The sequence below is a fragment of the Betta splendens genome, chromosome 15 (assembly GCF_900634795.4).
Source record: "Betta splendens chromosome 15, fBetSpl5.4, whole genome shotgun sequence".
NCBI classification, from domain to species: Eukaryota; Metazoa; Chordata; class Actinopteri; order Anabantiformes; family Osphronemidae; genus Betta; species Betta splendens.
In genome coordinates this window covers 17,586,198-17,610,216 of record NC_040895.2, presented here as the reverse complement: position 1 = coordinate 17,610,216, position 24,019 = coordinate 17,586,198, and the positions used below count along the sequence as shown (strand labels likewise).

Sequence of the window (24,019 nt, the reverse complement as noted above, 5' to 3'; positions counted from 1 at the left end):
TGCTGCAGTGAGGGGATCGAGGTGGGAGTATTGATGAATAGTGCTGCAGGTAATGAGACGGGCGCTGATGGGGACGGAAACGCGGGCAGCCATGAGTCGCTTTATTCATCCGAACTTTGCCGTGTTATAAATTCTTGAATTATTCGTGAAAGTGATGGAAAGATCAAAGCTCGCAGTCAGAGCGGAGACAAAACGATGCTGGAAAGCGACTCCTCACACAGACCGACAACCATGGAGCAGAGGAGTGTGTGTGTGTGGGGGGGTGGGGGGGGGGGGGGGGGGGGTCACAGCGAGAGCCTTCACTTAAACAACGTGTAGATGCTGAACAGAACGGCCCCTGCTTCGTTTCACCTCCTTAACAGCTGTCTATTAATCAACCTATTCAAATCAGAGCATTCGCTCCAACAGGTAGAAGGTGAACAGGCAGAAAACAGGCTCAAGACAAAAAGATGCCGCAGCAGGTTAATAATAACAACTAAGAACACGTGTGTAACCCCATAATAAAGCTGCCGTGGACAGAGACGTGAAGCTAAGAGATGAACTCACGCTGAGTCACTCTCCTCCTCGTCTTCATCTACTGGACACACGGCTCCTGGACGAAAAGCCCACGATGCCACAAGAGAGAGAAGCTGACATTATTTTTATTATGCTCGATATAAATCACAGGCGCTAATTACACTCTTGGTTACAGGCGAGGGTCAGAATTAAATGGAAAATGGCAGTAAAGTTTGTCTCCGGACGATAAATCCGTCAGGGTCAAATATGTGAAAGGCTTCGTTCTAGAAGGTCAAACTTCAAGTAGAAGCCACCGCTGCACACAAACACGCGTCTGCTTTACCTTCAACTAATTATGTTAACGCTGACGCGGCTCAGTCGATTTTTTTACCTTTATGTGCAACACGCTTCCCGTGCGTGAAGGTCGAAGGTTAAGCGTTAGTTCCCAAAGCTTAGGAGGAGTCACCAGAGAGCAGCCTTCGCCTCCGTCCTGACTGACTGAGCAGCCATTTTGATAGATGACGGCCATAAACAGTATTCATGCCAGTGATGGGGAGCCTTTGAAACGCTAATGACCTGCACTTTGTGCTGCCCCTGAACGCCTCCCTGCGGCACAGCCGTCACCGGCTGCCATCACGCACGGCGTGGCATTGTGTGTAACATGGAGCATCCATACGTGTGAATGACCTGAGACGAGGTGGGAGGACACAAATGCTTTGACTCCTGACTGATGCAACGGACGGGATCCAAATCACAGCAGACGACTCGTTCTGCAGCCAAACGCAGCTCATTCCAGTGAGGCTACTTTTACATTGAGCGTTTCTGCAGTTCAGGTTATGGAGCATAATCAGGTCCTTCCTCCAGCTGAGGCGTAGCTGGAGCTAAATGGATCTGGCAGGCTTTACACGGCCAATAGCGATCATTAAAGCTGCAGTGATTGGTCCAGATATCGATGGTGCGGCTCCGCCCTGGATGTGAGGCTGTGGGAGCCGCCGGCTGCTGCTCCGCAGCCTGACGCAGCGCTCCGGGTCGGCCCGTATTAAAGACAAGCAGAAGCAAGGAGTCTGAACAACAACATAATAGATTTAATGTTGTGGCAGAACATCGGAGCACTTTTCTGCAGGAGACCGGCAGTCAATTCATTTTAAAAGAAGAGAAAACAACCCTTCTAGGACACAAACGCAGTGGAGCCGTGTGTTATTATTTCTCCTGTGCTCAGGGTCAAGAGAAATGTTTCCCCTGTCTGCACATATTGATATTGAAAGCTAGTGAAAAAGCCATCGCACGTCAACCTTGAGTTTCAGCCCAAAACAACACTGGGAACTGGATGAAACAGATAGAAATTGATTTCATGTACTACTGCCCCTCAGCGTGAGGCGTCTGCGCTGTCACAAAGCGAGCGCCTCTCAGGCCAAAAGCAGCGGTCGCGACCCGTGCACCGGAGCCGCTCCGAATCAGGACCGAGCTTAATTACCATCAGTCCAGAACCACCAACCCAGCAAGTTCAAGGAGCATCCAGCGACTCACAATTAACCCACCACGTTCAGGTCGACCCACAGCTGCTGCTGCAGAGCTTAATAATGTTATTTATCGGACGTCGCCTGCGTCCTCCTTCAAAATCTGCGTTTCTATCGTTTATCATCACATCACACAGACGCGCGGTGTCTCACAGTTAAAGTGTCTGCGCTCACACTTAATCACAGAACACAATCCAACACGCGTCTCCTGAAATGTGCGTCTCGGTGTGGGCGTCTCCTCCTGACGGCGCTCTGACGGACGGCGCCTCTGATCGCGTGACAGCAGCCTGTCACCGCGAGGCGTTCACTGACTGCCGCCCTCAGCAGTCATTAGCAGCGCCGGTGGACGCGACCGCTTCAATTAGCAGCGTTGCTGCTACTGTACATGAATCATTTAACATCAGACGAACTCACACTCTGAGCTTTTAATGTTTGCGATGCGAGTCCGGCTCCATGCGAGCTGATAATAAGATCTGAGGTCCAGTATTAGGGGTGGTTCTAATGTTTTGGCCCATTCATTCATTTTAAACATTTCATTACTTGAATGCTTCTTTAACATTCACACTGAAACTGCTGCCACTTCCTGCACCGCTCCGCCTTCAATGAAACGATAAAACTGATGGGTTTTATAATTTAGAAAGTGAGTGGAGAGGAGCGAAGGAGGCAGAAAGGAGGAAGTCAGGATGCGACAGAAACAGCAGGGAAGCGGTAACGGAGCTCAACCCATCAACATTTCTATTAACACTATGATTTTAAAATGAATGTGCACTATGAACAACAGCCTGATATACTGGTGATGGCTCCTCTCACATGTTGATCCTCACAGACTGCGTCCCAGGACGCGTTCAAGGTCGGGAGTTTCGCGATAGGAGACGTCTCACTCGTTACAGACCCGCGTTCAGCCTGGTTCCAGCGGCCGCAGTGCTGACAGCAGCACGCGCCGTTCTGGCCCGTCATCAGTTTGAGTCACACAATCAATGTTCGTTAGCAACAGCTGACTCAGCACCGAAGCCCCGGCCAAACAAGAAGAAGCTCCGGAACGATTTCTGCAGCCGCACTCAGGACCCGGCTTCAAACCGCCGACCTGCACTCATTCATCATTCGCTGTTTCTGTAACGCTGATATTCTAATTGTCCATCGTGTTCATTTACAGCACATCTGTCACATCTGGAGGAGGATGACGCCCTCTCTGTCCCTCTTCCTACAGGTTTCCTGCAAAGTGCCTTCAGACACATTTGTGCCGATGTGCTGCGGCAACAAAACATGCAGCATTACTGTTATTTGAGGGGTTTGTAACTAAACAGAGTGAAAAGAGGAGCAAATATTCAAATTAGATACAAACACCGGAAACCTGCATTATGCGGTAATGAAGCCTAGTGATGCAGGTGAACAACAGCATCCTCTTTGATGCTGCAGCGGCCAAACACATGCTGGTACTTGTTGCATGTGATGAAACCACATATTAACACACAGGCACTGTTTTTCTGAAGGTGCAGGTTCTGAGGCGAAGCGAAGCAGAACGTGTGGGTTTAGGCATCAGGACGCTCTCCTGGTCAGATCCACTGTTTATGAATAAGAAAATTGAGAGAGATTTAGAAGTTTTAAACTCGTGGAGTTCACGAGTTCAGTCCAGAACCGGATCAATTCCAGTATGCAGAGAGTGAACATAATGCAATTGGCTCTGATGTCAGTTCACATGGATCTGTGTTATTGGTCACGGTGAGTGTGGAAGCTTGAGCTGGGAATCGGTTCAATCCCCATCAGAGCCCAGTTTCATTTTCCTGCCTCACATTTGTATGACTTCAACAAGTTTTGACCCAAACAAAACAACCGGGTCGAGAACCTCACAGCGCGGCGCCGCCGTCCCCCAGCATGCAACACTGTACTCACACTCTGACTGGACCAACGCAGATCACACCCAGAAAACACACACAGAAGAGCAGCAGCGAAGAGAGACAGAGCTTTAGGAAATCAGGGACTGGAGCAACAACGCAAACCTGCAACAACGCGAACCTGCAACAACGCAAACCTGCAACAACGCAAACCTGCAACAACGCAAACCTGCAACAACGCAAACCTGCAACAACGCGAACCTGCAACAACGCAAACCTGCAACAACGCGAACCTGCAAAACGCAAACCTGCAAAACGCGAACCTGCAACAACACGAACCTGCAACAACGCGAACCTGCAAAACGCAAACCTGCAAAACGCGAACCTGCAACAACGCGAACCTGCAACAACGCAAACCTGCAACAACGCAAACCTGCAAAACGCAAACCTGCAACAACGCGAACCTGCAACAACACGAACCTGCAACAACACGAACCTGCAACAACGCAAACCTGCAACAACACGAACCTGCAACAACGCAAACCTGCAACAACGCGAACCTGCAACAACGCAAACCTGCAACAACGCGAACCTGCAACAACGCAAACCTGCAAAACGTAAACCTGCAAAACGCAAACCTGCAACAACGCAAACCTGCAACAACGCAAACCTGCAACAACGCAAACCTGCAAAACGTAAACCTGCAAAACCCAAACCTGCAACAACGCAAACCTGCAAAACGTAAACCTGCAAAACGCAAACCTGCAAAACGCAAACCTGCAAAACGCAAACCTGCAAAACGCAAACCTGCAACAACGCAAACCTGTAACGACGCAAACCTGCAACGACGCAAACCTGCAACGACGCAAACCTGCAACAACGCAAACCTGCAACAACACGAACCTGCAACAACGCAAACCTGCAAAACGCAAACCTGCAACAACACGAACCTGCAACAACGCAAACCTGCAACAACGCAAACCTGCAACAACGCAAACCTGCAACGACGCAAACCTGCAACGACGCAAACCTGCAACGACGCAAACCTGCAACAACGCAAACCTGCAACAACGCAAACCTGCAACAACGCAAACCTGCAAAACGCAAACCTGCAAAACGCAAACCTGCAACAACGCAAACCTGCAACAACGCAAACCTGCAACAACGCAAACCTGCAAAACGCAAACCTGCAACAACGCAAACCTGCAACAACGCAAACCTGCAACAACACACAGTTCAACACAAACCCAGCTGGGTAAGAACATGAATGCAGGTACAAGCTGCCATCAGCAGCCACAGCAGGGGGGACAGACAGGCAGAGGTCTGCTGCTGTCTGGACTCAGTATCTGCAGCTGGAGCTGAGTGTTAATCACACAGCCGGGTCAAACGACGTCCCACGACTTCCAGTCATCTCACAGTTTTAGGTAATGAGTCCTCATTTCCACCTCCGCTGACGCCACCTCCGCTGACGCCAGATCAGCTGAGCTGAGCAGAACCAGCTGAAGTCTCTCCATCATTTCCGTGTTGCGGCTCCACTTCACGCTGTTTGACACGCTCGTTAATTAAAGGCCACTTAGCATCACCTGGCTTCCTGCAGCCGACGCCACCAGGCTCCGACGTCAGCGGTGCAGTACCTTCTTCCGCCACACGGGCAGGTTAACACGCATCCGCCGTTACACATCAGAGGGGCGCTGTTGCAGCAACGATTCCACAAATACGGTATTAAAAAAACAATCATTACACTTCAGACTGAGCACTGTTGTTTTTTTAATTTGCATTACACATTGAAATGCTATTATACTATTGTGGTGAAGCTGCCCCTTTTGTCTCTGACTCAGTACATTTCAGGTAAAGGATTTTAAGTGAGTTCTATATTTAAAACCAGGTATTACAGACTGAATATGACACCTCAGCTCAGCGTATGAGTCTCATGAAACCAGCAGCTCAGTGAGACGTTTAACTTTGGTAAAATACTGCTCATGTGAACAGAACCTGGAATCAACACACCTACATCGGCCACATGAAGTCGGGGCCCGTCGCTGAGGAACACATGGCACAGTATCACAGCAGTAGATCCATAAAGGGGTCGCACTAGTCCAGGGCTAGCTATAATGCTAACTACATGCTAACGCTTTGTTGTATTATATATTTATGTGTGGTTGATGCACATGAACGACACTTATATATTGTTGTAGCCCTGACTCCACTGTTTAATTGGATGTTTTCATGTCTACAGTCACGTAGTCAGCCATTTGACCCCCAGAGGGACCGGATTTGGTGCCTCTCACACAAATTAAGCCTAAATGGGGTCTATCGGGTTCATAAGGTCTTAACCTGCATGCTTGGATCCATGCATGGCCCATGGCACAGGCCCGGTGGCCTGAAGGGGTCTATGGCTGCAAACACAAAACTAACAAAGAGAAGCCGTGAAAGTCTTCAAAGCATTTACAAAGACATGAAGCCTCGTCACGACACACAAATGAAACACAGAACAAGACAAAAGCAACACAAACATAAACAACTGGCCTCAAAGAAACAGAGAAGGACTCAAAGAGGCTCAAAGTCGTCTGATGAGCAGCAAACCAGCAGCGTGAGGCTCTGCTCCTGTGTGTGTGTGTGTGTGTGGGGGGGGTCTGCAGCATGCTGTGGCCCAGGGGCCTACGGAGCTATAATCCATGCTATGCTCCAGCATTTAATTATCACATCACAGACGACACCTCCCATCACCTGTTTCAACAGACGCGTCACAGACGCAGAGTAAACACTGGAGGAAGCTGCACGAGCGTTACATCAGCGGAGAAGTGGGGGAGACACGGAGCTGGAACCCGAGCACATGCTGCACCGCTGGGGGTTTGAGCCTGTGTCAAATCAGTGCATTCCTTATTAACGGCCTTTTTCTCTCTTCTCGCCTCTCCGCCGTGTCCCCCTTCCTCTCTCTCTCTCCTCTTCTCCCTCCCACTTCTCTGTCAGAGAGCAGATCTGCCTGAATAATTTCTTCCCCCTGGACCAGCTCTGCTCTTTAATTCATGAGCCAAAGCGCGTGAGAGTGTGTGTGAGAGGGAGGCAGCAGGGTTGTGTCAGGGAACGTGTGTGTGTGTGTGTGTGTGTGTGTGTGTGTGTGCGTGTGTGTGTGTTTGTGTGTCAGCAAGTGAAAGAACAAAAAAGAGAAAGTAGTGACAGAAAGTGTGACACAGTCTGTGAGTGTGTGTGTGTGTGTGTGTGTGTGTGTGTGTGTGTGTGTGTGTGTGTGTGTGTGTGTGTGTGTGTGTGTGTGTGTGTGTGTGTGTGAACAAGTAAGCAAGTTTTTTCTCTGAGAAAAAGTCAAGAAGTGTAATTGTACTGTTTTTAGGTCCCTGCATCCTCCTTTGTGCGCGTGTGTGTGTGTGTGTGTGTGTGTGTGTGTGTGTGTGTGTGTGTGTGTGTGTGTGTGTGTGTGTGTGTGTGTGTGTGTGTGATCTTCTTCAACCACAGAAGGTCTATTTTTAACTTCAGGATGAAACTGGCTCAGAGTCATTTAGAAGCGACTCCTCTGAATGAATCACTTGCTTCCATTGAACATTAAGCTCCTTCCACTTCTGCTCAGATGAATCATTTACTTCTTTCCCACTCGCAAAATTAATCTTTCAGCGCTTTACGAACACTTCCAAATTAATTATTTGCTTTATTTCAGTTGTTCTAAATTGAGCCATTTAGTTGATTGCAAATCTTAACTGAAACACTCAGATCATTAAAGCAGAGTTCATTTCAACTGCAATCAAAATAGTTTGAGTTGAGCTGCACGCTGCTCGCAGGACGTGACTGGACTTCAGAGGAGACGAAGCTCCTACGCAGACGCTGCTGTGTGATGTGTGCAAATTATCATCCACGTTGCTCTGATCAAAACAAAACACTATTAAAAGGCGGGCGGCCCGTGAGCCGGCGCCAAACTGAATGACAGCAGGTGAAATGTTCATCTGTGTTGTTTTATTGGCAATAACAAGAGGCCCAGTCATGGGTCTAAAACTGATTTACAGGTTTCATTTCAAGCCGCAATAATTTTTTCTTTACTGTCTGAAATTCATCTGTTAATATTTCAGAAACACAGTTTATTAAGTCCTTAAATTGTAACAATTTGTTGAGCAAACGTGACGCGACTCTTAACTGTGATGGTGCTGAGCTTCACCGCCACTAATCATCTGCTCCTGAGAGGAGGCTTCAAATACATATTTATAGTTGCTGTTTTTACTGGTGGAGGGTTTCTAATTTTGGAATGAAACTCTTGGTTCTGTGCTCAGCAGCAGGAGCCCAATCATCTCTGCTAATTTGTAACCTGTGAAGATGCCACCGTCGTGATCTGGACTGAAGCGTGAGGCTTCACGTCACTGCAGCAGGTTGGAAACAGCCTCCAAACCTGTGCTCAGTGGAGTCTGGTGCACAGCTGTTTCATGAAGATCCAAAGCAGATCCTCAACCAGTGGCCGGAATGAGAGGATAAGTGTCTCATTACGATGAATCCTGCTCATTGCATTATGTGCCATTATTCAGTCTGACATCATGTGCAGGTTTCCTTCCTGGGCTGGAATCACAGCTGTAGCAGGAGAACGTGCTGATCAATTGGTCTGGAGTTACAGCTCATGTGCACAAACGTGGACCATCAGCTACCAGACGATGTCTGAACCCACTGGATCCACAGGCTCTGGTCTGAACCCACTGGATCCACAGGCTCTGGTCTGAACCCACTGGATCCACAGGCTCTGGTCTGAACCCACTGGATCCACAGGCTCTGGTCTGAACCCACTGGATCCACGGGCTCTGCTCTCGTCTGAACCCTCTGGATCCACAGGCTCTGGTCTGAACCCACTGGATCCACGGGCTCTGCTCTCGTCTGAACCCTCTGGATCCACGGGCTCTGGTCTGAACCCACTGGATCCACAGGCTCTGGTCTGAACCCACTGGATCCACAGGCTCTGGTCGGAACCCTCTGGATCCACGGGCTCTGGTCTGAACCCTCTGGATCCACGGGCTCTGCTCTGGTCTGAACAGAACCTCTGCCTGTGACAGGACGTGTTGCTCACATCCTTGTGAGCCCTTCATCGTCTATAAGCATGTTTTTGTAAGTGCTGCACTTCACTTTAGTTTTAGCAGGATTTCATTTCATGTCGCTTCTACATTTACGTCCCAGCTTCTATTTTACAGCGTCTGCTAATTCTGCAAATGAAGATTCTTAATGTTAAATAGGATCTGGCAGAAGCCATCTGGGCCTTAAGCAGCTGAGCAGCTCTTTAGGTATTTCTGCTCCATACGTGTAACGTGTGGACATTTGTTGACTGACTCCAGATCAGACTTTAAGGCGTCGCTCTTCGTCGGACGGAAGCACCTGTTGAGACTCTTTTCGCCTTGAGCTCATCATTGGACTGAAGCTTATTTGTGCTTTTCTCTGGCTCTATGTGTGACTCATGTCTGGTCTAGCATTGGCTCAGCCTTTGCACTGTGTCCTGGGTCTTCATCAGCAGGTTGCTCACTGTTACTGGAAATGTTTGTGTTCATCGTGTGCTACCAGCAAATTCTGAAGCGACCGACCTGAGGTTGTTTCCTTCTGTAACGACCCTCCTCATTTATGTCCCCATTGCTTCCAGTTAGCAGCCAGTAAACCTCCACTCTATTCCACGCTGAGTGATTCAGTGCACTTCAATTCAATCCTCGGCGTCTCCGGAGATGAATACGCTTTTGCAGATGCATTAACAATAAAATGATGAAATAGACATGCACAATAAAAAAAAGGCAGCGCAGCAATTCAATAAAATATAGAACACAAGCAAGCAAAACCCAACGAAGGCTTCAGACCACAGACGAGAGTGTGAGCTGATAAATCCCTGCAGGGAGTCAATAGCTGAATACTCTGCACTAATAAAACTGTGGGTGCTTTCACCAAAATGAACCGGTGGCAACGACTGTGATTGACATTAATAAGGTTCACAAACAGCTCGATTTTTCCTGCAGAATAATGGGGCAACTAGTTAAAGTAACAATGCTCCTAAGAGCAGTTTGTTAAAAAATAAACACAGTAATATCACACTTTTCTCCAGTTTGTAGTTTTGTGGATATTGTGGGATATTTATAGTGCACGTACCTACAAAAACACCACAGATGCAGCATCATTTCTGTTTCCACTCTGAAACACCAGCAGTAGGCTAAACATCCTGTTTTGGAGTCAGTCCCTCGGGATCATCGAGCAAAGTGCTCCTTTCTACACTCTTCTTCATTTCGCGCAGACTTTCAAGCGTCACACGGGGAGAAAGAAATTCGGCAGGAGAGGAGGAATACACAACAATCTCTCCTCTGACAGTAGCCTCGAGGGACCACACTACAATGCATCCAGCAGACAAGTTGTGTTATCAGTAAAAGGATATCATTCTGCCTTTGCTCTGATGGAGGAAAGCGTGTTCTCTCGCTGTCAGTAGCTTCTCCTGCTTTTGCTCATTACCTGAACATAAGACTCCAAGCTTAATAAAACAAGTTCGCACCAGTTCTCTTGGGGCAGCAGGAAATGATCTGAAGTAAATGTAGACAAGGAAGGTTAAGGGGAACGTGGGATTTGCCAAAAAAGAAAAACCAGAGAGGAAATTACAACAACTTCAGCGCAAAATAACTTCAGGACTGCAAGGAGCATCAGAGGCTGATGAGATCTCAGCAGAGCGCCGAGCAAACGGGGTGAGGTGATGGGAGGTCTGGGCCTTTATGCAGCGGCTGTGAAGCTTCATTCTGTTCCTCCCGTACAGCAGGTGTTTGCCTGGGTGGTCCGAGCTGGAGGAAATGTCTCCTGCCCTTTCCTTCACCCCTGATGCGGGCAGATCGTTGATGGGGAGCAGCTGACGTCGCAGTCGGCGGCACAGACGCAGAGGTGCTGCAGTTTGCCCTTGGAGGCCAAAGGGAGGCCGGGCCAGTCCGGACGCCCATTATCTCCTCAGAAACACGGAGCGGCCATTGGTTGCACGGTGCAGAGATGATTGACTCTTTGCTAATTAGACGGGAGACGTTTTCTTAGCGTCTGCAGGGGGCGATGCGTTCGTGTGCGTTCACGGCGTGCAGACAATCTGCAGAGAGGTCGATATTTGTATGAATATGCAGAAGCTGCTTATTGGAGGAAAAAATGATCCTGCAGCAGATACGATGATTTATTACACTGTTCTCACACTCACAAAGAAGAGTGGGAGTGGTAGCAAGAGGAAGAGAAAAACAGGCAAAGTTTGCTCCAGGCAAAATTAAGCCACCTCTATTGTCTGTAAATCTGTTCTTCATCCATGCAAGTCAGGAGTTGTGTCAGTGCTATTATATACAGGCACTCAGCAGTGAACTGAGCTGCACGGTGGAAAGGTGCCATGCATGACTAACATGTCATAAATAAATATCTCCACATCAGATGAAATGAAATAATGTGGCTTCGGAGCATGTGAGCAGGAGCACAGGCGGCGCAGAGAGCGAGCACATGGCTTGATAACGCGATTAGAGCCAAGGATGCTGCTACTAGAGTGAATTCATTGTCTCACTCTGGGACTCATTAAAGCTCGGCACTAGCGCTGTCATTACGTGGGCACCCAAACTGAGTAAATGTTGTCCCTCACCCTAAAAACCGAGGCTCATTACAACACACGAGAGCAAATGAGAGTCCAAACGGAGCAGCGTGACCCGTTTCAGGCCGCGTCCAGCCTTTTCCAGACGCTCGTCCCAAATCCGAAGCAGGACGTGGATGAAGGCCACACGTGTCAAACGTACCAGATGAAATCGCATTAGTAAATTAAGTGAAATCTAATTAAATCAAGTTGAATCAGCAGCTGAAGCGGTGAAACCCCTGCTGGTTGGCGCTCTGCCCCGCAGCCACGTCAGGCTTCTGGTTGCAGAGGGGTTTGTGCTTCGCAGGAAGTCAAACGGGGAAAGGCTGCAGCCCTGGTGCCGCTCCTCTTCCTCTGCTTCCTCCTAATTACGCCCCAAAGCACTGGGCGCTCGGAGAGCTACCTACACAGCCCAGGTTTCTACATGCAGGTCTCTCATCCAGACAGCATGAGGCTTTGCTGGGGCGTCTTTATTAACCAGAAGTGTGCAAACAAACTCTTTAATCGAGGCAGTGAAGCCGTCGTGTCCACAGGCAGATGGTGGCTCCAAACAAGCTGTCTAGGACAATTATCTGTAAAGCACCTACTGTAAAACTCACGCTCTCCTAAAAACTGGTCACTGACGGAGCTTTTCATCCAACTGAACTTCCTTGTTTTCGTTCATCTACTCTTACTTTGATGTTTCACATCTCTTGAGCTAAGCTAAACTGTTTATGAGCCCCGTTATGAGTCAGTTTAACCGGTTCAGTTGGTGACGAGGTGATGGCATGAACCGAAATAGACTAGTTGTCAGTAGAAGGTGTATTTGTAGAAAGTCAGTAGAGAGTGTATTTTTTAATCATTTTACATTATTTTAGCATTCATTTAGGCTGTAATAATCAGATACTCATTCCTTCATAATTGTCATAATTAGAGACACATTTTTGATTCATGCTAAGATTTTAATTTAATAATGGAGCTTGAAGCCACATCGCCTGTAAAGGCTGCGTTTAATGTAGTTTTTATCATTCTCATACTCATACGTGGAGAATTTTTTGACTTCGCCACTAAACTAAACTAGTGTGTGTTCTTTTGGTTCCTGCCACAGCTGGCGCACACTACAACACTGACACCTGACGGCTGGAAGCCGCAACTGCAGCAAAATTACAGCGACGCCTCAGTAAAATCCCATTAGTTTTACTTTGCATTTGCCAGAATTACTATAGATAAGAGCACGTGAGCACATTTAAAATTAGTTAACATTCTGGTGCATTACTTATTTCATTGTTACACAGTGGGCAGTTTTAATCCCAGTCTCTGCTCCACATCTCAGTCTCCTTCAGCGCTAAAAGAAATCCTGTTTCGCTTTAGCCTGTGTTAAATAATCACCATTATGGGAGAAATAACAGCAGCGGCGTGTCGAGGTAATGTAAATATGTTAAAACGTTTGCGGGTTTATTTTAATTTCAGGAGGTTTGTCTGAATAACGCAATTTCTCTGTAGACTACATTACCCATGATGTATTTCAGCGTGCGTCGTGACGTCACCGGACATCAACAACCCACATGTGGCCTACGGGCGCCGTTGCTGTGCCGTGCTAGCAAAAAACTGGGTTTCTGGAGAAACATCATATTTTAAAATAAAGACTATACAGTTGACTACACGCGTACTGTTTACGACTACATTTGAGCCAAGATGCCTCCGAAGAAACCCGCTCCGACCGGGAGTAATAAAAAAACTCAAGAGAAGAAAAAGGAAAAGATAATTGAGGTAAAATAGCACGAGTTAGCATGTTGGGGTTTGGCGTTAGCTGAGCAACTAGCAGAAGGGCTAACTGAAGCTGATACAGGTGGACGCTAGTTTCACTGGCACCTGATGAGTTGTCAGTGTTATGTAATTGTCAGTGTTCTATTTTGTTCTGTTCTGTTGTCTTGTAACTGATAAGAGTCGTAGTTTAATAGTAGATGAGCGAAGCGGCTGCTATGTCGCTAAGCTAAATGGTTATATTAGCCTAATGAAGCGGCTTTTGGGCCGCGCAGCTTCAGACTGTGTTCAGTTTTCCTACTGAGGTCGACAAACGTCGTTATAAGTTAAGAGGAGACTTTAAAGCCTCGTGTCTGTTAGTTTGTAATGGCAGTTTGGGTTGTTAGTTGCAACAAACGAGCTCTGAGCTATGGACCTGCGTCTGCTCGGCCTTTAGCACAGACGTGGACACAGGTTTTAGTCTGTTTCACACTAAACCCGTTAAAAGGTATTGATTTAAGTGCGTTTATTTACTGTTACATGTAAAGGGTCCATAATGTTGATGTCACCGTTAACAGCAGCGGATGATGCCGGCAACCATTGAATGTCGCTAACTTCTGATAAAACCGGCCTCTTAGCGCCTTTTGCTGTTTGTCAGACACTTCACCTGTTAGTTTCACAGCAGGTAGTGACAGGTCTGCGTTTGTCTTCAAGTGTCCCCTCTGTCATGCTATCGTTAACCTGGATCCGCTTACTCAAGGAATGGTCCCACAGAATAATTATGCAAACAACTTTTTTATAGGACAAGACGTTTGGCCTGAAGAACAAGAAGGGGGCCAAACAACAGAAGTTCATCAAGAATGTGACTCAACAAGTGAAATATGGACAACAAAGTGCCAGACAGGTTAGCACCAGCTTTTCTCTTCATACATGTGCATGAACTGATCACAAATTATGATTGTGTGTACAGCTCACAGGGTTGTTCTCTGCCAGATGTATACAAAAATCAAAACTGTGTGTGTGTGTGTGTGTGTGTGTGTGTGTGTGTGTGTGTGTGTGTGTGTGTGTGTGTGTAGATTGCCCAGTCAGAGGCAGACAAGACCACCAAGAAGTCAGATAAGAAGAAGGAGTTGGATGAGCTCAATGAGCTCTTTAAACCTGTAGTTGCAGCTCAGAAAGTCAACAAAGGTAAACACGAAAAACCACAACCTTTGAGCTTGCTGGTCTTTTATTTTTACTGGTTTTTGATGTGTATTAAGTAAATTACCCCAGTTTATTTTAAAAGATAACTTGCTATTATCTGCTTTTATTACTGCAGGTGTTGACCCCAAGTCAGTGCTGTGTGCGTTCTACAAGCAGGGCCAGTGTACCAAAGGTGATAAGTGCAAGTTCAGCCATGATTTGTCCATGGAGCGGAAATGTGAGAAGAAAAGTGTCTATGTGGATGAAAGAGATGAGGACCTGGAGAAAGGTCAGTTCATAGTGTTGGTGAAAATAGAGTTCAGCTGTGGTCACTGCTGTCGAATAAAGTCTAAAAAAAAGCTTTTGTTTTAGGTGATTATAAAGTAATTTTAAGGTATTAAGACAAAATTCAAATGTTTCTGCCATTTATCACAGTAAATTAATATAATTGGGTTGTGATCTGTTTAGACACTATGGAGAACTGGGATGAGAAAAAGCTTGAGGAGGTTGTCAACAAAAAACACGGAGAAGCTGAGAAGAAGAAAGCCAAAACACAAATTGTAAGTTATAATGAAAATAAAAAGTGGATGAGAATTTTCTGTAAAACAAGGGACTTGACAGCTGTAGGCCAAACTGCTGAGGGATTTACAGACTGAGATGTAATTAGAGCAGGTGCGCTGTCAAGTTATTCATGAATTAAAGCCTAAATTGATCCAGCTGCTTTCAGTAATGCTTGTCTGTGTTGTCTGCAGGTGTGTAAGTACTTCTTGGAGGCCATAGAAAATAATAAGTATGGCTGGTTCTGGGTGTGTCCTGGGGGGGGTGATAACTGCATGTATCGGCATGCCCTGCCACCTGGCTTTGTACTGAAGAAAGACAAGAAGAAGGAGGAGAAAGATGAAGAGATCTCGCTGGAGGAACTGATAGAAAACGAGGTAAGGGTGGATGCTGGAAAACTGAGTCTCTCATTTGTTTTTTAGACTACACTTAGCACGAACAGAAGCGTCATCAGGGCATAGAAAGAGTTCAGCCCCATAGTTGAGCTTTGCTGGTATGTTGGTTCATCAGCTAAGCAGTTGTATATAATTATCACATCGTGAGTAGTGTAGAGATGTCTAATCATAGTTCAGAAGCATATGAGGCAGCAGCAGCAAATTCCAGGAATACTTAATAATACTTATGTACTGACATGTCTCCCTGTCTAAAGCGTGCAGCTCTGGGTGCAAATGTGACTCGGATCACCCTGGAGACTTTCCTGGCTTGGAAGAAGAGGAAAAGGCAGGAGAAGGTTGGAAAATGTTTCATTTAACACTTTTTTCCTCTGAGTGATTCGGACAGAAGCTTTTACACTGTGTTGTTCATAAAGTTTAAATAATTAAATGTGGCTGTATTTTTAAATTAAAGCATCTGTTTTTTTGATTAACAGGTGGATAAAGCAAAGGAGGAGATGGAGAAGAAGAAAGCTGACTTTAAGGCTGGAAAGTCGTTGGTGGTAAGTCGCACAGAGATGCACGTACATTAATGCTTCAACAAACATTTCCCCAGTAACACAGAATTTAATTCACTCTCACATCTACAGGTGAGTGGCCGAGAGGTGTTCGAGTTCCGTCCAGAGTTGGTCGATGATGACGACGCTGAAGCCGACGACACTCGATACACAGACGAAGAAGAGGAAAGTGATGAGGAAGAGGTAAGGGTGACACCTGTTTAACAAGTTGCCCAAATTAGTTGAAGATAGTTTGAAGGACTGTGGGTCTGTGATAAAGTTTGGCCTTGTGCGATTTTATATTTATTTATGCTCCATGGTCCCAGCACAAAAACTGCAATCAGTGTCGTTTTGGCAGTAAACGAAGAGTAATACATTGCTGTGCGTCTCAGTGTTTTCTTGGTTTTCTCAGGTGATGCTCTGAGGTCAGTGTAGTCTGCAGTTATAGGCTGCTCCTGATAAAGCTCTCTAAAAATTACTGAAATAAATGGTGTTTCAATATTTAGAAAAGGATGAAGGAAGGAAACAAGTGGAGCAGGGATGATTAAAATAATGCAAATGAGTTTCTCCATCTTCTGAACAAACTCCATCCCTCAGGAGTAGCCCCATGCTTTGGATGACAGCTGCTGCTGTGGTTTTACAGTAGAGGAGAGGTTCTGACCTTTTCACCAAAACGAACAAAGGAAGCGCTTTTTTTATGGTCATTAAACTTAAGCTGCTGGAACAGATAATTTAACTTTAATCTCCAGTAACTGCTGAAAATTTAATCACAATTGGAGGCAATTTTCCACATTCAGCACATGAATTTAACAAAGGTTCAAACAGAAACCAGGGCTGCAGACGATGTGGGTGAAGAAGAGCTCAGATAGCTCAGTTTTATCTGTCATGAATAAGCAAGGACACTCCATCCACCTCAGGGCGATGCAGTGGAGCTGTGCAGTCCTTACACATGACCTGAACATTTCTTGTATTTGACTCGCCCAGTCTTTACTTTGGTTGTTTAGCACAAGGCCTTTCTACTTTTTATGCTAACATTTTTTTGTTTGACATCTATGTGCTGCTCCTGAATCTGTCTTTCATTTCAGATTGATATTACAGAGGTCCAGGACATAGACTTGACCCGTTTCATTCCACAAGAAGTTGACTGCAGTGGCATTACAGTAGCATCTCTGGACCGTTTCACCTCTAAGAAGACTTCATCAGGAACAGAAAATGGTACAAAAACAGCTTTGGGTGTCATTTCACTGCTGCTCGACCAAACTATGTGTAACCATCTATCATCTGAAACTCCACATTTAGCACTACTTAATATCTACACCTGTGGCTACGTTAAATGTATTACTCAAGCAGAAGTCACATTTTAAAAATAAAAGTAGGTATGTGAGAGCATGTGCACTACAGGTGAGATTTTAGTCCCTGACCAGCACAGGTAATAATAAAATCATCTCCTCCTTCCCCTAGAGAAATAAATCAGTTCTGTGGGAGGCTAATGACAAGTACAGTAAGAACCAGTGAAGCACAAATAACATGAACAAAACATGTGCTTCCATTTACAGAGGAGCAGGTTAACGGAGCCTGTGGTGGTGCAGAGGCCAACGGACTTTCGGGAGGAGAAGGGGAGGATGGAGGAGGGGAGGAAGACGAGGATGAGGAGGACGAGGAGGTACCAGTGGATGAGAATCTATTCACAGGAGAAGACCTTGAAGAGCTTGATGAAGAGCTCAACACACTAGGACTGGAGGACTGAGAGCAAGCGCAGGAGGAGGAAGCAAGAGGTGGACGTAAGGACGGACTAAGTGACATAGAGATGGACTGATGGATGCATGGAGCTAAACAACCAAGAGACCAGATGTTCGAAAGATTTTAAATTTCAGAGACTCCAATAATAAAGCCTGATTATATCATGACATCACTGCCTGTCTCTGCCCCCTCTGTCTCTGTGTCCCCAGTCTGTCCAGCAGCTGTTGAGATTTCCACAGCTGGGCCATGTACGGTTTATCAGGGCCACCTCCACATGAATGTTGTCTGCCAGAGTTTGTGTTAAATGAATCTGGCTGCTGTTGTGCATCACTTGTCGCCCAACCAACCCGCAGGCTTGTTTAATTACTTTTGATAAACTATATATAATATTGGGACTAAATATTGAATATGGTGATTTGCAGAGTGAAAGCACTGTTCCTGGAGATTGTACTGTAGCAAACAGCTTGATTAAATGTTTAAATGAGCTGCTGTGAAGTGAAGAATTTACCAGGAGTCATTGTGCTCTAGGAAGTGTCACCTGCTCTCCTATCAAAATAAAAGCTGTAGTTAAACGGTTAGTGTCAACATCATTCTTCAAAGGTATTTTGTTCATTAGGTTGAACTAGGTGTAGGCCTAGCTTCTAAAACATCAAGCTTTATTTCTGAGACTATTGGTGCTGTAATAACAGCAAGAAGAGCAAATGTGCCCATTGCCAGTCCAGTATGTAAATAATGCTCTTGTGGCTCGCCTCCTGAAGAAATAAACTATTACTGTACGTGTATGTTTCTCCTTGGATGAGTCTTTACATGATTGGAGCTGTAGTTTGAATTGTGAAGCGTAGAGGCCAGTCAGGCTCCTTGTTTTAACATTTCACATGATGAGGTTACTGAAACATAACTTACAAAAATCAGCTGTTCGGTTGAAAAAAGAGACATGGCACAGGCTATTGTGATGAACTGATTTTAATTTTTCCTAAGACAAAAAAAAATGTACATTTGAATAAACAGCCATTCAATGAATGAATCCTACCTCCAGCCCTGTGCACAGTTCTTAGAGAACATATTTCTATCCACCAATTGTGAAGGATGAAATTTTAAAACTTAAATTATCTAAACTGCTTCTTTTGTTGTCTGTTACACTGTTGGACACTGGTTCTTCCAGCAGCAGTGTCACAGCTGATGACAAGTTGTGACCAAACAAATGAGACATTGACCACAGACTACATATACTGTGCACGATGCTGCTGTTCACAGACTGTAAATGACTTAAACGTAAAGTCTTCAGTGAGTCACAACAAGGTCACTGACCAGAAATAAAGGTCAGACAGGTGTCAAAGGTCAGGTCAGAGGTCGGGAGAAGGTCTTGCTGTCGGTCGGTCAGGTCAGGTGTCATTGTGTCATGACAACAGTCGCCTGGGGAACAAGAAGCTGCAGTGTTATTCACAGGAAGAGAAACAATGTCCACGCTCATCAGAAACTTGTTGACAAATCTGGGGCTAAGCCGAGCGTTAACAGTGCAACAGGTGCGTCGCCTGCAGGTAGATGTCAACGCTGACGGAGCTTTTCTGTACCTGCTGCAATTAAAACTTAGCCACTGGACCTTATCAGACTTTAACTGGCTGATGGAGGATTACTAAAAATGTCTTTACTGTGCTTTTGAGCTGCTTGAACATCACATGCAACACACATCACACTGAATTCTTTTACAGTATAAACACAAGACAGGCTTCAAAACATCAAAATACTTTTCTAGCAGCTGTACGGTGACTCCCCGACACTTACCGGTCATTTCTCTGGACTGGTCCTAGTAGGTACGAGGCCGTTTGTGAGATTCCTCTCGAGGAGGATCTGCCAGCATCACCTTTAACTTCACTCCGTTAATGAAGCGACCGTGGAGCACTGCCATGGCTTCATCTGCACACTGAGAAGGACACGAGTGAACAGAGACGTTCCTCCAGATTAATCACTCACCGTTCAAATAAACCTTACATTAAATATTCTATGTGAGATGTTTAACTTTAGCTTCTTTACAGTTCTAGATTTTATCCTCGGTTTCTGAGCTCAGCTCTTACCGGTTTGTCTGCATACTTCATGTATCCAACCTTCCTCCCGGGAACCAGATGGACCTCAATAAGTGAACCAAAGCGGCTGCAAAGAGACAGAGGGGCAGACAGTGGAGGGAAAACTATAAAAGGGAGGAACATTTGTTAAAGCTGTCTGGAGCTACTGCAGGTTTACACAGTCATCTCTGAGCACTCAGCGTGACGCTCTCACCCAGAGCAATTTGCAGACAATGAGAGTCATGATCGATTAAACCTTTGACCTTCTGGTTAATGGACCATTATTTTTACCATTATGTAACATTAACTTTTAGGACACACGTTTAACTCATCTGCTTTTTTTTTACAATGTTATTATGATGTATGTATGAGCCACTTGGGACATCTACCAGAAAACATCCTCCAGCACATCCAGTGGCAGTGGGGAGGGGCTGAACACAACAAACAGGCGCTCCTTTGTCTTGCTGTCAGGTGGAGCCAGCTTCTTCAGAGGAGGAAGGTTGACGTCTGTCTGAATTCGGGGCATTGGGGAATGGGTTGAGAAGCCCTGGAGAAAACCGACAAACCAAATATGATCTACTGTCAAAGTTTTGAGAAGAGCAACACGTAATGTAAAATTTTGTCTGTTATTATATATTTAAGCAGATTAAGAAAACATCTGTTTTCCATTCTCCTTCAATAAATGTGTCCTTTGAGTAGTTTAGTCATGTTCCAGCAGAAATGTCTCAGGACACTCAGCAGAGTGATGGAACATCATGAGCCAGGTATTTTCTTCCACACTCACAGGGGGCTTCATCGCTTGGCTTGACGAGGGGCCGTTCCACACTGAGCTCATCATCTGGGCTGCAACAAACTGCATGGCCATCCGACTTACAGGGCTATAGTCAGAAACACAAACAAACACAGGTGGGTCCAAGCTTTTCTTCAGGGATTTGAACGAAGACATTGTGTGCCACAAAGGCCTTCTAGTGTTATCCAGTCAGTGATACTGACCCCACAATACACAGAACAGACTGTCTGTTGTTTGCTGTCCAACTGTGTATTTTTACTTTTACGCTCACTCACTTGTTTATTACATAGAGAGTCATTGTCTTGTCACTTCAGCGACAACAATTAGAAAGTTACTCTAAACTCTTTGCTCATTTTAATACCCTTTGCACCTCCTTTAGATTCTGACCCTTCTGCAGAGACAGGGTAACTATGTTAAGTGTGTTAAGAATGAAGGTACCTGCTGTGGTCCTCTCCATCATCCACATAATTGACTGCTAGTCTGTTGCCAGGTGGATATTCAAAGCCATTCATTTTCTCCTTGGCATAAACGGCTGATCCCAGATTACTATAGCGAATCAGTGCATGACCTATGGGCACATAATACATACAACTGAAATTCAAACTACAGAGGGATACACAGAAAAAAGAACACACCTGAATGACAATAGTACACAGAAGTATGTGAGTATAATTAATTTAGCAATAAAACAAGCCTCAGCCTACTCTTTGTTTTATACTAACTCACCTTTGCTAATTCCATAAGCATCCCTCTGCAGCTCACAGTACTCCATACCAGGAATGATATCAAACAGAGCAAAAATCTGCTCCTGAGTCAGGGCAGCGCGAGTTGACATCATTAGGCACCGTGTAAACTCCCCAGAACGAAAGTCCATGATCGGGTAGCTTCCAGGATCAGCTGTAACGGAACAGACACACCACACTTTAGCTAATATTTAAATATTAGCTAATTTATTTTTATTTTTTTATTATGTCTGAATGATTAAAACGCAGGATGGGAAGTACTTAATCTGTTTAATGTCATGGTGGCAGATCTTATGTAAATACAATATTCTAGTCTTTCTTAGTCACTTTCAGCTTCTCACTCGTGTCTCTGTTGGTCTTTTTTTCTTTGAGTGGTGGAGCAGGAAAACAGTGACACATAACATGCACTCGGGGACATAGGGGAACAATGAGCTCTCTTATAACTCTCCAGAATTCATCAAGTGCTATTAACTTTTACAAAGCAGTTCTGAAAAATTCTAAACTGGCCCTTAAGGTAACAAGTAACATAGGGTAAAAATACCAGCCAGTGGCTGGGACTCAGGAACAATGAAAAAACATTTTTACAACTACCATGTGGCAGCACATGTATCGGCTTGAAATCTTTACGACTTTCCTTAAAAACATTATTGTAAACCCATATAAAACTGAAAAGGAAAGCTAAGTTAGAATATTGAACAGCTGCATACCCACAGGGAAGGCATACTGGTTCATGGAGTCACCACTGCCCGCATAATCACCTCTGGTAGTTCCCCCGGAGTAGTCTTCTGTTGATGTGTTCTTGGTACGAGGCTCAGCCAGGATGGCCCTGTAAGCTGACAATGATCACACTAGTTCACAAAGTGTTAACAACTGTGAGAAGAATACGTAGCTGGACATTTTCCTGCTGCTGAATCTATTGCTAACACTGAACCCATAACAGACTGTGAGCCTTACTTTTGTCACAGTTTTCTATAGCGAGAGCAGCTTGGGATGGTTTGTAATATCTCACATAGCCCAGTCCTTTACTTTCCCCTGTAGACTTATTCTTAATGATCACGCAGTACTCAATTTCCCCATATTCCTAAAAGAGTAAGAGAGACAGAAGCATGATATAACCATTGAGATAGGGTGTATATATAAATATATTATTATATATTTATAATATATAAATATATGCAACAAATCTTTGTGTGTGATTTAACAACAGGTAGGCAAAGTAGTGGACTTTGCCAAACCTCGGATCACTCCAGCATGTTGCATCCTGCATTGTCATTTTATTCTGAGTACGGTCCATGCCAAGTTTAGGCAGGAAAAAGAAAGAAAATATACTGTAATAGGAGACTAAATAAGTGTGTAGGTACTTTGAATGTTTCTTTGAGATCCTCCTCTGAGAATGTTTTGGGAATCATGACAAAGATCCTCGTCAGCTCTTCATCCTCAACATCTCTGTGCCTCGTTGACGACCGTGACTGGGCTATAAATACCTGCAAAATACCAGGACACGAATATAAAAAGTACAGCACAGCTTTGTGTTACATAAATGTGTCGACACAGGGGATACTATGGTTGATTGGACCATGTATTTGCATGTATTTACATGCCAACAAGTAATAGTCATCTTTTACAGAAACAGAAACTTGTGTGACTGCACTGCTTAAAACCTTCAAATAATCTTCCACAATGTGGAGAATCAGGTTGGATCCACATTCCACTATGTGTTCATCAGGTCATTAGGACGTTGTTTTGAAAGCGGTGCAGATTGTACTAATTATCTGAGAAACATGCTGGGGAAAAAGACAAAGCTCTGTAGTTTGCATTCACTCATTTGTGATTCCCTCTTGACCTCAGCTGTTTTAGCAAAAAACATCTAAAGCTGAACACGCATTCCTGGTAACACAGGATTCGCTACTCGGGTTGCTAACGTGTTAGCAAGCTAATGTTACTGTTAGCTTGACGTGTGTTGCCGTTTAAATATATACATAAAGAGCCTTAACAGTGCATCGCAGCTTCCGTTACCTTGATGGGTTTCGTGCTCTCCACCAACACTTTCCCGTGCATTTCCTCCATGGCCAGACAAGCCTGGGACGACTTAGCGAACTTCACATAGGAGATGCCTTTGGATTCTTTTGTCTGCTTATCTTTGACGACCCAAACTCCCTGGATGTCCCCGAACACGGAGAAACTTTCTCGAAGCTCATCTTCGGTTACGGACCGACTTGTGACCACGAAAAGTCGGCTGTTGGGTGGGTCATCTAGGTTTTCGGTGGTTTGTTTTGAAGGATACTCTTCCATGTTACCTTTCAGCTGATGAACGTTGCTATGGCCGCTGTGATGCCTTCAGGTGCTCTTGGGACTTTCCTCTTCTCACAGGATTTTCTCCTGCTGCCCTTTTACTAAACAATATTACCGCTGTGATATTTTACCAAATGAACAATACTATTGTATTGTTTTGTATTGTATGTTAATATGTTTTAAAATCATGTCTCTAGGCACATTGCCCCTGAAATGTAAAAAGTGTATTGGGTACATTCATTGCATGTAAGAACATCGTGGATTCTTCTTCCCCTTACACCTTAACTATAAATAAATGTATACTTTGTGTGTTTATGTATCACCCTATACAACCACTGTAGACTTTACTTTAATCAATGAAGAAATTTACAAAATGAGACAACAAGGGGTTGCAACTAACACATACCACGTGTTTCCTTCCCTGGACGCTTGTTTCCTTTCCTAACAGATTATAAAAGACACTATATGATATTAATTATTATTTAAATGATATACACATGAACATTTCTCTGTGTGGATCTGATCATTTTAATTCCCAAACCAGAACATTTTAACACATTTTCTTTCAAAAT

General features: G+C 45.0%; 2 protein-coding genes across 3 annotated transcripts; one reads left to right on the top strand and one right to left on the bottom strand.

Moving 5' to 3' along the window:
* The first annotated feature begins 12,965 nt into the window (after nucleotides 1–12,965).
* On the top strand, nucleotides 12,966–18,338 carry zc3h15 (zinc finger CCCH-type containing 15). Its single transcript, XM_029175697.2, has 11 exons — nucleotides 12,966–13,181; nucleotides 13,957–14,058; nucleotides 14,231–14,342; nucleotides 14,473–14,625; nucleotides 14,805–14,896; nucleotides 15,089–15,271; nucleotides 15,544–15,624; nucleotides 15,763–15,828; nucleotides 15,916–16,026; nucleotides 16,908–17,037; nucleotides 17,379–18,338. Exons 1-11 carry the CDS (start codon nucleotides 13,107–13,109, stop codon nucleotides 17,567–17,569), a joined length of 1,296 nt encoding a protein of 431 aa, XP_029031530.1. The 5' UTR covers nucleotides 12,966–13,106; the 3' UTR covers nucleotides 17,570–18,338.
* A 171-nt stretch (nucleotides 18,339–18,509) lies between these two features.
* rbm45 (RNA binding motif protein 45) lies at nucleotides 18,510–23,542 on the bottom strand. 2 transcript variants are annotated; one of them, XM_055502403.1, is made up of 11 exons: nucleotides 23,172–23,542; nucleotides 22,517–22,639; nucleotides 22,110–22,236; nucleotides 21,914–21,988; nucleotides 21,139–21,309; nucleotides 20,851–20,980; nucleotides 20,407–20,500; nucleotides 20,012–20,169; nucleotides 19,635–19,710; nucleotides 19,345–19,483; nucleotides 18,510–18,975 (listed from the first exon to the last, which is right to left on the bottom strand). In XM_055502403.1, exons 1-10 carry the CDS (start codon nucleotides 23,445–23,447, stop codon nucleotides 19,367–19,369), a joined length of 1,347 nt encoding a protein of 448 aa, XP_055358378.1. In that variant the 5' UTR covers nucleotides 23,448–23,542; the 3' UTR covers nucleotides 18,510–18,975; nucleotides 19,345–19,366. The 2 variants fall into 2 exon arrangements, with proteins under 2 accessions (XP_055358378.1, XP_029031528.1); XM_029175695.3 differs by having other exon boundaries at nucleotides 21,863–21,988; nucleotides 23,172–23,538.
* Between the last annotated feature and the right edge of the window lie 477 nt (nucleotides 23,543–24,019).

What these genes read in the sequence shown, in the direction of transcription:
- zc3h15 (XM_029175697.2), top strand. Translation starts at nt 13,107, where the DNA reads ATGCCTCCGAAGAAACCCGCTCCGACCGGGAGTAATAAAAAAACTCAA. An exon ending in GACAACAAAGTGCCAGACAG is followed by an intron (nt 14,059 to 14,230) that starts GTTAGCACCAGC and finishes GTGTGTGTGTAG; the next exon opens with ATTGCCCAGTCAGAGGCAGA. An exon ending in AGGAACTGATAGAAAACGAG is followed by an intron (nt 15,272 to 15,543) that starts GTAAGGGTGGAT and finishes CCCTGTCTAAAG; the next exon opens with CGTGCAGCTCTGGGTGCAAA.
- rbm45 (XM_029175695.3), bottom strand. Translation starts at nt 23,447, where the DNA reads ATGGAAGAGTATCCTTCAAAACAAACCACCGAAAACCTAGATGACCCA. An exon ending in GATGGAGAGGACCACAGCAG is followed by an intron (nt 20,501 to 20,850) that starts GTACCTTCATTC and finishes TTCTGACTATAG; the next exon opens with CCCTGTAAGTCGGATGGCCA. An exon ending in TGAAGTATGCAGACAAACCG is followed by an intron (nt 19,484 to 19,634) that starts GTAAGAGCTGAG and finishes TGTCCTTCTCAG; the next exon opens with TGTGCAGATGAAGCCATGGC.